Source organism: Pleurodeles waltl, chromosome 1_2 (genome assembly GCF_031143425.1).
Source record: "Pleurodeles waltl isolate 20211129_DDA chromosome 1_2, aPleWal1.hap1.20221129, whole genome shotgun sequence".
Taxonomy (NCBI): domain Eukaryota; kingdom Metazoa; phylum Chordata; class Amphibia; order Caudata; family Salamandridae; genus Pleurodeles; species Pleurodeles waltl.
This window is the reverse complement of record NC_090437.1, coordinates 337,577,657-337,592,689: the sequence shown is the minus strand read 5'-3', so window position 1 is coordinate 337,592,689 and position 15,033 is coordinate 337,577,657. Positions and strand designations below refer to the sequence as shown.

Below are 15,033 nucleotides of genomic sequence, written 5' to 3'. Positions count from 1 at the left end.
AGAGACAGACCGAGATAGGCAGACCGAGAGAGGACCGAGATAGCAGACGAGAGACAGACCGAGATAGGCAGACGAGAGAGGGAGATAGGCAGACCGAGAGAGGCAGGCAGAGAGAGGCAGGCAGAGAGAGGCAGGCAGAGAGAGGCAGGCAGAGAGAGGCAGGCAGAGAGAGGCAGGCAGAGAGAGGCAGGCAGAGGAGACAGACCGAGATAGGCAGACCGAGAGCAGGAGCAGACCGAGAGGAGAGCAGACCGAGAGAGCGGAGAGAGGACAGACCGAGATAGGCAGACCGAGAGAGGCAGAGAGACAGACCGAGATAGGCAGACCGAGAGAGGCAGAGAGACAGACCGAGATAGGCAGACCGAGAGGCAGAGAGACAGACCGAGATAGGCAGACCGAGAGAGGCAGAGACAGACCGAGATAGGCAGACCGAGAGAGAGAGCAGACCGACGAGAGAGCAGAGCCGAGAGAGGCAGACCGAGAGAGGCAGCAGAGAGAGGCAGCAGAGATAGGCAGCAGAGAGAGGCAGAGAGAGCAGGCCGAGATAGGCAGGACCGAGAGAGGCAGGCAGAGAGACAGACCGAGATAGGCAGACCGAGAGAGCAGGCAGAGAGACAGACCGAGATAGGCAGACCGAGAGCAGGCAGAGAGACAGACCGAGATAGCAGACCGAGAGAGGCAGGCAGAGAGGCAGACCGAGATAGGCAGGCAGAGAGGCAGACGAGATAGGCAGGCAGAGAGGCAGACCGAGATAGGCAGGCAGAGAGGCAGACCGAGATAGGCAGGCAGAGAGGCAGACCGAGATAGGCAGGCAGAGAGGCAGACCGAGATAGGCAGGCAGAGAGGCAGACCGAGATAGGCAGGCAGAGAGGCAGACCGAGATAGGCAGGCAGAGAGGCAGACCGAGATAGGCAGGCAGAGAGGCAGACCGAGATAGGCAGGCAGAGAGACGAGCGAGGCAGACCGAGATAGGCAGGCAGAGAGGCAGACCGAGATAGGCAGGCAGCGAGGCAGACCGAGATAGGCAGGCAGAGAGGCAGACCGAGATAGGCAGGCAGAGAGGCAGACCGAGATAGGCAGGCAGAGAGGCAGACCGAGATAGGCAGGCAGAGAGGCAGACCGAGATAGGCAGGCAGAGAGGCAGACCGAGATAGGCAGGCAGAGAGGCAGACCGAGATAGGCAGGCAGAGAGGCAGACCGAGATAGGCAGGCAGGGCAGAGGGCAGACCGAGAGAGCAGGCAGAGCGGCAGACCGAGAGAGAGGCAGAGCGGCAGACCGAGCGAGAGGCAGAGCGGCAGACCGAGCGAGAGGCAGAGCGCAGACCGAGCGAGAGGCAGAGCGGCAGACCGAGCGAGAGGCAGAGCGGCAGACCGAGCGAGAGGCAGAGCGGCAGACCGAGCGAGAGGCAGAGCGGCAGACCGAGCGAGAGGCAGAGCGGCAGACCGAGCGAGAGGCAGAGCGGCAGACCGAGCGAGAGGCAGAGCGGCAGACCGAGCGAGAGGCAGAGCGGCAGACCGAGCGAGAGGCAGAGCGGCAGACCGAGCGAGAGGCAGAGCGGCAGACCGAGCGAGAGGCAGAGCGGCAGACCGAGCGAGAGGCAGAGCGGCAGACCGAGCGAGAGGCAGAGCGGCAGACCGAGCGAGAGGCAGAGCGGCAGACCGAGCGAGAGGCAGAGCGGCAGACCGAGCGAGAGGCAGAGCGGCAGACCGAGCGAGAGGCAGAGCGGCAGACCGAGCGAGAGGCAGAGCGGCAGACCGAGCGAGAGGCAGAGCGGCAGACCGAGCGAGAGGCAGAGCGGCAGACCGAGCGAGAGGCAGAGCGGCAGACCGAGCGAGAGGCAGAGCGGCAGACCGAGCGAGAGGCAGAGCGGCAGACCGAGCGAGAGGCAGAGAGGCAGACCGAGCGAGAGGCAGAGAGGCAGACCGAGCGAGAGGCAGAGAGGCAGACCGAGCGAGAGGCAGAGAGGCAGACCGAGCGAGAGGCAGAGAGGCAGACCGAGCGAGAGCAGAGAGGCAGACCGAGCGAGAGGCAGAGAGGCAGACCGAGCGAGAGGCAGACGAGCGAGGCAGAGAGGCAGACCGAGCGAGAGGCAGAGAGGCAGACCGAGCGAGAGGCAGAGAGGCAGACCGAGCGAGAGGCAGAGAGGCAGACCGAGCGAGAGGCAGGCAGACCGAGCGAGAGCACGAGAGAGAGAGAGAGAGAGAGAGAGAGAGAAGAGAGGCAGACCAGAGCGAGAGAGAGAGAGAGAGAGAGAGAGAGAGAGAGGCAGACCGAGAGAGAGAGAGAGAGCAGAGAGAGAGAGAGAGAGAGAGGCAGACCGAGAGAGAGAGAGAGAGAGAGAGAGAGAGAGAGAGAGAGAGGCAGACCGAGAGAGAGAGAGAGAGAGAGAGAGAGAGAGAGAGAGAGAGAGAGGCAGACCGAGAGAGAGAGAGAGAGAGAGAGAGAGAGAGAGAGAGAGAGGCAGACCGAGAGAGAGAGAGAGAGAGAGAGAGAGAGAGAGAGAGGCAGACGAGAGAGAGAGAGAGAGAGAGAGAGAGAGAGAGAGAGGCAGACCGAGAGAGAGAGAGAGAGAGAGAGAGAGAGAGAGAGAGAGGCAGACCGAGAGAGAGAGAGAGAGAGAGAGAGAGAGAGAGAGAGGCAGACCGAGAGAGAGAGAGAGAGAGAGAGAGAGAGAGAGAGAGAGAGGCAGACCGAGAGAGAGAGAGAGAGAGAGAGAGAGAGAGAGAGAGGCAGACCGAGAGAGAGAGAGAGAGAGAGAGAGAGAGAGAGAGAGAGGCAGACCGAGAGAGAGAGAGAGAGAGAGAGGAGAGGCAGACCGAGAGAGAGAGAGAGAGAGAGAGAGAGAGAGAGAGGCAGACCGAGAGAGAGAGAGAGAGAGAGAGAGAGAGAGAGAGAGAGGCAGACCGAGAGAGAGAGAGAGAGAGAGAGAGAGAGGCAGACCGAGAGAGAGAGAGAGAGAGGCAGACCGAGAGAGAGAGAGAGAGAGAGAGAGGCAGACCGAGAGAGAGAGAGAGAGAGAGAGAGAGAGAGAGAGAGAGGCAGACCGAGAGAGAGAGAGAGAGAGAGAGAGAGAGAGAGAGAGGCGACGAGCCGAGAGAGAGAGAGAGAGAGAGAGAGGCAGACCGAGAGAGAGAGAGAGAGAGAGAGGCAGACCGAGAGAGAGAGAGAGAGAGAGAGGCAGGACCGAGAGAGAGAGAGAGAGAGAGAGAGAGAGAGGCAGACCGAGAGAGAGAGAGAGAGAGAGAGAGAGGCAGACCGAGAGAGAGAGAGAGAGAGAGAGAGAGGCAGACCGAGAGAGAGAGAGAGAGAGAGAGAGAGGCAGACCGAGAGAGAGAGAGAGAGAGAGAGAGAGGCAGACCGAGAGAGAGGCAGAGAGGCAGACCGAGCGAGAGGCAGAGAGGCAGACCGAGAGAGAGGCAGAGAGGCAGACCGAGCGAGAGGCAGAGAGGCAGACCGAGCGAGAGGCAGAGAGGCAGACCGAGCGAGAGGCAGAGAGGCAGACCGAGCGAGAGGCAGAGAGGCAGACCGAGCGAGAGGCAGACCGAGCGAGAGGCAGAGAGGCAGACCGAGCGAGAGGCAGACCGAGCGAGAGGCAGAGAGGCAGACCGAGCGAGAGGCAGACCGAGCGAGAGGCAGACCGAGCGAGAGGCAGACCGAGCGAGAGGCAGACCGAGCGAGAGGCAGAGAGGCAGACCGAGCGAGAGGCAGACCGAGCGAGAGGCAGACCGAGCGAGAGGCAGAGAGGCAGACCGAGCGAGAGGCAGACCGAGCGAGAGGCAGAGAGGCAGACCGAGCGAGAGGCAGAGAGGCAGACCGAGCGAGAGGCAGACCGAGCGAGAGGCAGAGAGGCAGACCGAGCGAGAGGCAGAGAGGCAGACCGAGCGAGAGGCAGAGAGGCAGACCGAGCGAGAGGCAGACCGAGCGAGAGGCAGAGAGGCAGACCGAGCGAGAGGCAGAGAGGCAGACCGAGCGAGAGGCAGAGAGGCAGACCGAGCGAGAGGCAGAGAGGCAGACCGAGCGAGAGGCAGAGAGGCAGACCGAGCGAGAGGCAGAGAGGCAGACCGAGCGAGAGGCAGAGAGGCAGACCGAGCGAGAGGCAGAGAGGCAGACCGAGCGAGAGAGAGAGAGAGAGGCAGACCGAGCGAGAGAGAGAGAGAGAGGCAGACCGAGCGAGAGAGAGAGAGAGAGGCAGACCGAGCGAGAGAGAGAGAGAGAGGCAGACCGAGCGAGAGAGAGAGAGAGAGGCAGACCGAGCGAGAGAGAGAGAGAGAGGCAGACCGAGCGAGAGAGAGAGAGGCAGACCGAGCGAGAGAGAGAGAGGCAGACCGAGCGAGAGAGAGAGAGGCAGACCGAGAGAGAGAGAGAGAGGCAGACCGAGAGAGAGAGAGAGAGAGAGAGAGAGAGAGAGAGAGGCAGACCGAGCGAGAGAGAGAGAGAGAGAGGCAGACCGAGCGAGAGAGAGAGAGAGAGAGGCAGACCGAGCGAGAGAGAGAGAGAGAGAGGCAGACCGAGCGAGAGAGAGAGAGAGGCCGACCGAGCGAGAGAGAGAGAGAGAGGCCGACCGAGCGAGAGAGAGAGAGGCCGACCGAGCGAGAGAGAGAGAGGCCGACCGAGCGAGAGAGAGAGAGGCCGACCGAGCGAGAGAGAGAGAGGCCGACCGAGCGAGAGAGAGAGAGGCCGACCGAGAGAGAGAGAGAGAGAGAGAGAGAGGCCGACCGAGCGAGAGAGAGAGAGGCCGACCGAGCGAGAGAGAGAGAGAGAGAGGCCGACCGAGCGAGAGAGAGAGAGAGAGAGGCCGACCGAGCGAGAGAGAGAGAGGCCGACCGAGCGAGAGAGAGAGAGGCCGACCGAGCGAGAGAGAGAGAGGCCGACCGAGCGAGAGAGAGAGAGGCCGACCGAGCGAGAGAGAGAGAGGCCGACCGAGCGAGAGAGAGAGAGGCCGACCGAGCGAGAGAGAGAGAGGCCGACCGAGCGAGAGAGAGAGAGGCCGACCGAGCGAGAGAGAGAGAGGCCGACCGAGCGAGAGAGAGAGAGAGAGGCCGACCGAGCGAGAGAGAGAGAGAGAGGCCGAGCGAGCGAGAGAGAGAGAGGCCGAGCGAGCGAGAGAGAGAGAGGCCGAGCGAGCGAGAGAGAGAGAGGCCGAGCGAGCGAGAGAGAGAGAGGCCGAGCGAGCGAGAGAGAGAGAGGCCGAGCGAGCGAGAGAGAGAGAGGCCGAGCGAGCGAGAGAGAGAGAGGCCGAGCGAGCGAGAGAGAGAGAGGCCGAGCGAGAGAGAGAGAGGCCGAGCGAGCGAGAGAGAGGCCGAGCGAGCGAGAGAGAGGCCGAGCGAGCGAGAGAGAGGCCGAGCGAGCGAGAGAGAGGCCGAGCGAGCGAGAGAGAGGCCGAGCGAGCGAGAGAGAGGCCGAGCGAGCGAGCGAGAGAGAGGCCGAGCGAGCGAGAGAGAGGCCGAGCGAGCGAGCGAGCGAGAGAGAGACCGAGCGAGCGAGAGAGAGGCCGAGCGAGCGAGAGAGAGAGAGGCCGAGCGAGCGAGAGAGAGAGAGGCCGACCGACCGAGAGAGAGAGAGGCCGACCGACCGAGAGAGAGAGAGGCCGACCGACCGAGAGAGAGAGAGAGGCCGACCGAGAGAGAGAGAGAGGCCGACCGAGCGAGAGAGAGAGAGAGGCCGAGCGAGAGAGAGAGAGGCCGACCGAGCGAGAGAGAGAGAGGCCGACCGAGCGAGAGAGAGAGAGGCCGACCGAGCGAGAGAGAGAGAGGCCGACCGAGCGAGAGAGAGAGAGGCCGACCGAGCGAGAGAGAGAGAGGCCGAGCGAGCGAGAGAGAGAGAGGCCGAGCGAGCGAGAGAGAGAGAGGCCGAGCGAGCGAGAGAGAGAGAGGCCGAGCGAGCGAGAGAGAGAGAGGCCGAGCGAGCGAGAGAGAGAGAGGCCGAGCGAGCGAGAGAGAGAGAGGCCGAGCGAGCGAGAGAGAGAGAGGCCGAGCGAGCGAGAGAGAGAGAGGCCGAGCGAGCGAGAGAGAGAGAGGCCGACCGAGCGAGAGAGAGAGAGGCCGAGCGAGCGAGAGAGAGAGAGGCCGAGCGAGCGAGAGAGAGAGAGGCCGACCGAGCGAGAGAGAGAGAGGCCGAGCGAGCGAGAGAGAGAGAGGCCGAGCGAGCGAGAGAGAGAGAGGCCGAGCGAGCGAGAGAGAGAGAGGCCGAGCGAGCGAGAGAGAGAGAGGCAGACCGAGCGAGAGAGAGAGAGGCAGACCGAGCGAGAGAGAGAGAGGCAGACCGAGCGAGAGAGAGAGAGGCAGACCGAGCGAGAGAGAGAGAGGCAGACCGAGCGAGAGAGAGAGAGGCAGACCGAGCGAGAGAGAGAGAGGCAGACCGAGCGAGAGAGAGAGAGGCAGACCGAGCGAGAGAGAGAGAGGCAGACCGAGCGAGAGAGAGAGAGGCAGACCGAGCGAGAGAGAGAGAGGCAGACCGAGCGAGAGAGAGGCAGACCGAGAGAGAGAGAGAGAGAGGCAGACCGAGAGAGAGAGAGAGAGAGGCAGACCGAGAGAGAGAGAGAGAGAGAGAGAGGCAGACCGAGAGAGAGAGAGAGAGAGAGGCAGACCGAGAGAGAGAGAGAGAGAGGCAGACCGAGAGAGAGACAGACCGAGAGAGAGAGAGGCAGACCGAGAGAGAGAGAGAGGCAGACCGAGAGAGAGAGAGAGGCAGACCGAGAGAGAGAGAGGTAGACCGAGAGAGAGAGAGGCAGACCGAGAGAGAGAGAGAGAGGCAGACCGAGAGACAGACCGAGAGAGAGAGAGAGGCAGACCGAGAGAGAGACCGAGAGAGAGAGAGAGAGGCAGACCGAGAGAGAGAGGCAGACCGAGAGAGAGGGGGGACAGAGAGAGAGGGGGGACAGAGAGAGAGGGGGACAGAGAGAGAGGGGGGGACAGAGAGAGAGAGAGAGGCTTCTCCGGGAAGGCGGGTGGGTCGCATGTGAATCTATGAAAGAGTCCAACACTGGAGAACTACAGTTACAGGTAAGGAACTAAGTTTCTTACTCCAGTATTGGAACTTTCATAGATTCACATGCTTGAATCAGAGTAGTGAGCAGTACTTATGCACATTGTACCCATGTATGTCACAAAACACCTGCATGTATAAAAAGTGTGTGTGTGTGTGTGTGTGTGTGTATACTTCAAACAAAATACCGTATGTCAATCCCCATCTTTACTTCACTTTTCTCTATTTACTTTTTTTTTTTTCTTTTTTTTTTAAAACATGAAAAGCCTTGAATCTGTAGCCGAACATAAGAGACATAAACAATGTGCAGACCTGATCTAGGATGGAGGGATGAAAGAGATAGCTCACCTTCACCTGAAGAGGTTCCTGAGGACTGCTTGGCCCACTGCTACCTCTCCTTCAGATGGTGATTCCAAGCAGTAATGTCTTGTAAATGTATGGCAGCTCTTCCATGTTGCTGCTCTGCAAATGTCTTGCAGGGAAACCCCCCCGCAAACAGCGCTGCTGAGGAAGAAACTGCCTGCATAGAATGAGCGCGTACTGATGAATGCAGAGGTTTACCCACTGCTTGATGACAGAATTGAATGGCTGAGGCGATCCATCTGGATATACTCTGCTTGGAGAGTGGTTGGTCTCGTCTGGATGCACTGTAAGCTACAAATAATTGATTAGAGCGGCAAAAGGACTTAGTTCTGTCCAAGTAGAATTTAAAACATTTCTTAACGTCTAAGGAGTGTAATGCTCTTTCCGCAGGAGTAGGAGGATGTGGAAAAAAGGTTTTGAAAACTAAGGGTTTGTTGATGTGGAAGTCCAAAGGGACCTTCGGGATGAAATGCAGGTTTGTGCGCAGCAGTAGTCTGTCTTTTTTAATCTGTAAGAACGGCTCTTGTATGGAGAGGACCTGTACCTCACTATCAATCAATTTATTTGTAAAGCGCGCTACGTACCCGTGAGAGTTTCAAGGCGCTGTTTTTGAGAGGGGGTGGGGGGTGCTACTACTACTCGCAGAGCCAGGTCTTGAGGAGTCTTCTGAAGGAGAGCAGGTCCTGGGTCTGTCTTAGGTCAGCCGGGAGGGTGTTCCAGGTCTTGGCGGCGAGGTATGAGAAGGATCTGCCGCCGGAAGATTTGCGTCGGATGGTGGCGAGAGTGAGGTTGGCGGAGCGGAGTTGCCAGGTAGGGGTGTAGAAGCTGAGTCTGCTGTTCAGGTATGTTGGTCCAGTGTTGTGGAGTGCCTTGTGTGCATGGGTGAGGAGTTTGAAGGTGATCCTCTTTTCGACAGGGAGCCACGGGAGGTCTCTGAAGTGGGGGGTGATATGGCTGTGGCGAGGGATGCTGGGGATAAGTTGGGCGGAGGCGTTCTGGATGCGTTGTAGGTGTTTTGATGGGATGCCGGCGTAGAGGACGTTGCCGTAGTAGAGTCTGCTGCTGACGAGGGGCTGGGATACTGTTTTTCTTGAGTGTGTTGGGATCCATTTGTAGACTCTGCGGAACATGCAGAGGGTGTTGTAGCAGGTGGTGGAGACGGCGTTGACCTGTTTTGACATGGAGAGGGATGAGTCGAGGGTGAAGCCGAGGTTTCGTGCGCTGTCTGTGGGTGTCGGTGGGGGACCCAGCGATGTCAGCCACCACAAGTCATCCCAGTCAGAGGGGGTGGGCCCAAGGATGAGGACCTCTGTTTTGTCTGAGTTCAGTTTTTGCCTGCTATCTCATCCAGTCGGCGATGGCTTTCAGTCCCTCGTGAAGGATGGTTTTGGCGGTGCGAGGGTCGTTGGTGATGGAGAGGATGAGTTGGGTGTCGTCGGCGTAGGAGATTGTGCTGAAGGGCCACCTGTGCAAGGGGGGCCATGTAGATATTGAACAGTGTCGGGCTGAGGGATGAGCCCTGGGGTACGCCGCAAATGATGTTGAAGTCCTTGGATTGGTACGGGGGAGGCGGACTCTTTGGGTTCTGCCGGCGAGGAAGGATGCTGTCCATTCAAGGGCCTGGTCTTGGTTTCCTGCTTCGCGGAGGCGGACTTTCAGGGTGTGGTGACAGACAGTGTCAAAGGCGGCCGAGAGATCTAGGAGGATTAGGGCTGATGTTTCTCCGTTGTCGAGGTGGCTCCTGATGTCTGTGGCTGCAAGGAGGGCAGTTTCGGTGCTGTGGTTACGCCTGAAGCCGGACTGGGAGGGGGTCGAGGATGTTGTCTTCAAGGTACCGAGTGAGCTGGGTGTTGACGATTTGCTTGATGACTTTTGCCGGGAAAGGGAGATGGGAGGGAATTTTTTTTCTTTTTCTTCTTCTTCTTTAGGTCCGTGGGATCAGCTTTTGGTTTCTTGAGAAGGGCGTTGATTTCGGCATGTTTACAGCTTTCCGAGAATTTTGCAGTCTCGAAGGAGATGTTGATGACTCTCCGTAGGTGTGGAGTGATGGCTGTGTCTGCTTTGTTAAATATGTGGTGAGGGCAGGGGTCTGATGGTGATCCAGAGTGGATGGAGTTCATGGTCTTGCGGGTCTCATCGTCGCTGATGCTGGTCCAGGAGGTCATTGACACGACCAGTAAAGCAACCTTCCAAGAAAGAAATTTCAAAGAGGCTTGATGAATCGGTTCAAACGGATGCTTCATCAACTGTGCTAAAACAATATTCCACGAGGGAGGATGAGGCTGAATGGAGGAAAGACCCTGAAAAGTCCTTTCAAAAACCGTTTGAACGAGAGGAATGCAGCGAGGGTGAAGAGTCCGAGAGCCTGTATGATGCTATTGCCGCCAGATGTACCTTTTTAGAGGAATGTGCAAGGCCAGCTTGCGCTAAGTTCAATAAATACGGCAATATTTGCTCCAGCGGTGAGGATAGTGGATCAATTTGCCACTGATGACACCAGAAACAAAATTGTTTCCATTTGCAAGAGTAAACCTTATTAGTGCTATCTGCTCTAGCTCTGGACAAAATGTCCCTACATTCCTGTGGGATATTCAGATGTGCAAACTCCCTTTGCCCAATCGCATCGACTGAGGATCCGGGTGCGATACTTGTCCTTTGTTCATAGTTAGTAATAGTGGAGACGGTTTCAGTGGAATGTGAGGCTTCATTGATAGAAGAAGCAGTTATGCAAACCAGTGTTGGCGAGGCCAGTACGGAGCTATCAATATCAGGATGCACGGCTCTGCCTTCATCTTCGTGAGGACTCTTGGGATCAATGGAATTGGAGGAAAGGCGTAAGCAAAGATATCTGACCAAACTATGGAAAACGCATTCCCCCAAGATCCCTTTTGGTGATGCCAGCTTGCGAAGTACTGGCATTTGGCGTTCCACTTGTTGGTAAACAGGTCTATTGTTGGCGTTCCCCACAGGGAAAAGATGTGGTCTACTGTGGAATGGTCCAGCTCCCACTCGTGGCAGCTCGATCTTTGCCTGCTGAGCGAGTCCGCCCATCTTGTTCTCTATCCACGGCAAATGCACAGCTGCGAGTGTGATGCCTTGCTGCCAGGCCCATTTCCAAATTCTTTGGGCTTCCTTGGAGAGGGTGAGAGATCTCGTGCCTCCTTGTCTGTTGAGGTAATACATCGTAGTGGTGTTGTCTGTTCTTATTACTACATCTCATCCTGCTATTTTTGGGAGAAAAGCCTGCAAAGGGAGATAATCTGCTCTGAGCTCTAGCAGATTAATGTGCATCACTCAACTCTAGTGGCCACTTGCCACTTACTTGAAGATCCCGCAACACGGCTACCCAGCCCTCCAGAGATGCGTCCGTAGTGATGGTCCACAGAGCTGGACGATGTAAAAAGGAAAGGACGTGGACAGATGATGCTTTTGAGACCACCATGTCAGGGCTTTGGCTATTGCTGGGGTTACGTTTATTCGATCTTCGAAGCTTCCCGAAACCTGGAGCAATTGACGGTTGAGTTGCTCCTGTAGCAGTCGCATTTTTAGTCTGCAGAGAGGAACCAGAGGTTTGCATGATCACATCATGCCCAACAGGGATTTGAACAGGCGAACAGAAACGCAGCTTCTTCCCTGTATTGACTTTGCTAGTGTCAGTAACTTTTGTTGCCTCTCTACTGTGGGACACGCCCTGGTGGATTTTGTGTCCAGGTTTGCCCCTAAAAAGGTGATACTGCGTGCTGGCAGAGGTTTAGACTTCTCCCAGTTTATGGTGAGGCCTAAACTGCTTAGCAAGGAAACACACCTTATTGATCTGCGCGCTCCTGCGTAGGTGCTTGCTTTTATCAGGCAATCGTCGAGATATGGAAATATTTGGTGTTTCCTCCTCCTGAGGAAGGCTGCGATTGGTGCTAGGCATGTGGTGAATATCCTGGGAGCTGATTTTAGGCCAAAAGGGAGGACACTAAATTGAAAATGGCTTCCAGCTACAAGGAATCTCAGGTATTGTCTGTGGGTAGGATGGATGGGAATGTGGAAATATGCATCTTTTAGGTCTAGTGTAGAAATGAAATCTCCCTGGTTCAGACGCAGGAGGACATCCTGCAGGCTTATCATGTGGAACAACTGCTTTTTTTATGTAGATGTTTAGTTCTCGTAGGTCGAGGATTGGCCTCCAATCTTTCCACTTCTTGCGAATGAGAAAGAACCTGGAATAAAACCCTCTTCCTCGCTGTGACCGAGGTACCTTCTCTAAAGCTCCTTTGAGGAGCATCTTGTTGAGCTCCCTCTTGAGTTGTTCTGGGAACCTTGAAGGAGTCCTGCGAGGAGGATTGGAGGGAGGCAGTTGGATAAACTCCAAAGTGTGGCCCTGTTTCACTAATTGGAGGACCCACTTGTCTGATGTGATGACTTGCCATTGCTTGAGGAACAGGGATATCCTTCTGCCTAGAACCAGAGGAAGAGAGTTGGGTGTAGCCGGCGCCTCAGATGTATCAGGCTCTACGAGCCGAGTCTTTAGCAGGGCGATTTGAGCGTCCCCTATTGCCAGATCTACCATAAGCTGCTTGCGGTGGTTGCCTTTGTGGCTAATATTGACAGAACTGTTGAGATGAGGAAGGATAGGTTGAATATCTATACTGCTGATATCCTCCTCTATATGAAGGCTGTCCACGTCCTCTAGCTCGAAAGGAAGGCTTTCAAAACTGGAGAGTCCCTAATGATCTTGCCGTATCAGTGATAGATTGTAAAGCCTTGTCAATATGTTTACCAAATAAAGCCTGGCCATTGAAAGGTAGGTCTAAAATCTTATTCTGTACCTCAGGCCGGAATGATGTGGCCTTTAGCCAATCTTGTCTCCTAAGTACAGCCGCACCTGCGAGCTGTCAAAATGCTGTTGTGGCTATGTCCATTGCACAGTCTATGAGTTCCATTGACGTGCGCTGACCTTCTTGCAACATCTTCTTTGCCTCTGATCTTCCGTCCTCCGGTCAATATGTGGGGCGATGTCTGCCAATAGCTGTCTGTCGAACCTGGCTAACACCGCTAGTGAGTTAGCAGCTCTTATCACTAGGCTAGCCATCGAGGAAAACCTCTTCCCAATGTTGTCTAGCCGTTTACCTTCTTTGTCTGGAGGTGCAGAAATTAGAGCAGACGGATTCTTGGACTTCCTCTGTGCCGCCTGAGCCACCACTGAGTCCGGATGAGGATGACCAAATAGACATGCAGGGGCATCGTCTGGTGCCTTGTATTTTTTGTCCAAACGAGGCAGCACTGCTGTGACAGTAGCAGGATTGTGCATCACTTTTAGGCCTTCGTCCCATAAGTAGCTGACCAGCGGAATAGAGCGCACAGATTTTTGAAACGGCTTTTGAAAATCAAAGAAAACAATCTGTCTGTTTTGACGGCATTGGCAAAGCGAGAAACGCTTAGCTGCTCTTTCCAGGAGATTATGAAATCCTCTGATGTCGTCTGGAGGGGACTCCACCTTTGACTGGGAAGGAGAAGGAGGAGCCGGAATAAGGTTTTCATCCCACTCAGAATGAGTGTCAAGGAGCTCTCCTTCGTGATCACCTTCCGACATGTAAGTGTCCCGAGGTAAAGTTATATCCGGCGTAGCCACATTTGTCAGAGGTAAAGAAGCCGGTCTCGGATGTGGAGTGGTAACCCCGGAGACGGGCGATGGAGGAGGTTGCTCCACTTGAGGAGGAAAACGCCTGCTGTAATCAGCCAGCATTGCTTGGAGGTCAGATAGTAAAGAGGTTGGAATGTACACCCCTTCTTGATATTGTTTGTCTCCTCCATAGAATTGAGGGTCATAGGTTTCATCAAATTAGTCTTCGTCCTGATATTTGACGTTTAATTGAGATGGGCTATGGTCTGTCCCAAAAGGTCCCTCGTCGTCAGAGTCTTCATCTCCCTCTAACAAGTGCACTGGTATGAGAGAGGTCACCTTACTAGGTGAGGTGTGCTTTGGAGTAAGTCTTTCATGTGTTTTATGATGTTTTTCCCTCGTCGACGGCGCAGACAGTCTTCGTCGAGGGTGGAGTCGTCGATGACGAACGCATGGACATTTTGATCGATGACAGCCTTACCGAAGAGTCTATCGTCGACGAGGCCGTTGACGATGGTAAAGCCTATAGTCACAAACGCCGTCAACTATGTTGAGGTTTGAACGTTCATCGACGATGAGGTCATCGATGCCACTCTCGTTGACGGTGGGGCACTCATCGAAAATGTCGTTAGAACTGTCGTCGACGGTGGAAGGGTATAAGTAGTCGTTGGCGGTGAAAAAGCACTCACCAACGGTCTAGTCAACGATGAGTCCGTCGTCGACTGTACCTTTTTTGTAGACGTAGATGAAGGCCTTTTGAAAGGCACAGATGGAGGTACAGAGGATGACTTTTTATGCCTCTCAGAACTGCTGTCATGACCTCTCTCCCCTTTCCTGGAAGATTTTTGAGGTGAAGTAGATGGGCTGCGGTCCTTGCAAGACCCTGAGGCAGTCTTTTTGTGGGCTTTTCTTGATTGTTGGGACAGGAGATCTTGTGTCTGATCTCGCCTTTTGATGACTTTTTAGATATTGAAGAGTCATCACTATCAGAGTCAGAGACTGGATTCTCTCTGTATTTCAGTTTTTGCAGCCAAATCAATAATCTGCCTTCTCTATCCTTAAGACTCTTAGAGGAAAAGGTACAACAAACCCAGGCTGAGTGGTCTGGATAGAAGCAGTATATACAATCCTGATGAGGGTCTTCAGAATGTAGTCTCTTCTTACCACAAGTTTTGCAATTTCTGAATAAACCCTTCTTCTCTTTGTCAGACATGTTGGAGGTGTTATACCAATCAGTTCAAAGATGTTTTTCGCAGAGAAAAATATGTTCAAGCTAATCCAAAAGGTGTGACTCACGAGCAGAGCTCTGAGGAGACTCCCTAGCACGACGTGCGGTAGAAAATCTGAGGTGCTGGAGCTTCTCTCAGGAGTATTCTAGAGGGTGGTGTCGTCTGATTGGTGGATGCTCAAGTTTCATCCTTTTCTTAAAAATGACTGATAGTCTTAAATAGAAGAGGCCTAGGGCCATTTTGTTAATATATTTCAACACTACTTGTGTAATTTGTACCGCCCACTAAAGTGAGTATTTAGGGGGCTTCTCTGCATCACACCACGAAAGAACTGCGAGGACCAGGACCACTAAAAACCTACCCTGGACAGCACCACTGCAGCCGAGACGCCTATCCTGAGCTGAAGGGGGCCAAAGGTGCCAATGTGGTTCCCAAGACCTCCAGAGAATAAGCCCACCCGAGCTTGCCCTCTGTGGTCTTCCCAATGGCATCTGCTGCCTGATTCTTCAGAACCCCCTTCACCGCAATGGACTCCTGTGATGGAGACCTCATGGTTCACTGCACCTCTGCACTCCTGCAGCCAGATACCCCAGAAAAGGGGAAGAGGACCAGGCTTGTGAGATCCAAGACCACCTGTTGCTTTGGCCAGACTGGACCCCCAGTCCACGCCTGCAGCCTGTTTCTATGGGCCCCCTTCACTGCGAGTGCCCCTAGTAACGGTAAACCCGACGACCCAAAACACCTCTGCGCCCCAGACCAAGTAAAATAGGACCACCCCTGCAGCAACTTTGTGACCGAATCGATCACCATAGACTTACACGGGACACAACGCTGAACTGCACCCC

At 55.4% G+C, this 15,033-nt stretch overlaps 2 protein-coding genes across 2 annotated transcripts in view; one reads left to right on the top strand and one right to left on the bottom strand.

Annotated features, from left to right (window-relative positions):
- LOC138253009 (trichohyalin-like) overlaps positions 1–6,564 on the top strand; it is a gene marked incomplete at its 3' end in the record, with an annotated part of 8,529 nt that extends 1,965 nt beyond the window's left edge. The window contains exons 3-7 of the mRNA XM_069205781.1: positions 1,155–2,146; positions 2,245–2,893; positions 3,394–4,170; positions 5,862–6,194; positions 6,364–6,564. Coding sequence (XP_069061882.1) covers positions 1,155–2,146; positions 2,245–2,893; positions 3,394–4,170; positions 5,862–6,194; positions 6,364–6,564 — 2,952 coding nt within the window. The remainder of the gene's footprint in view (positions 1–1,154; positions 2,147–2,244; positions 2,894–3,393; positions 4,171–5,861; positions 6,195–6,363) is intronic.
- Positions 1–15,033, bottom strand: part of HAUS6 (HAUS augmin like complex subunit 6) — a 356,865-nt gene that overhangs the window by 182,382 nt on the left and 159,450 nt on the right. The gene's annotated exons all lie outside the window — the stretch shown is intronic.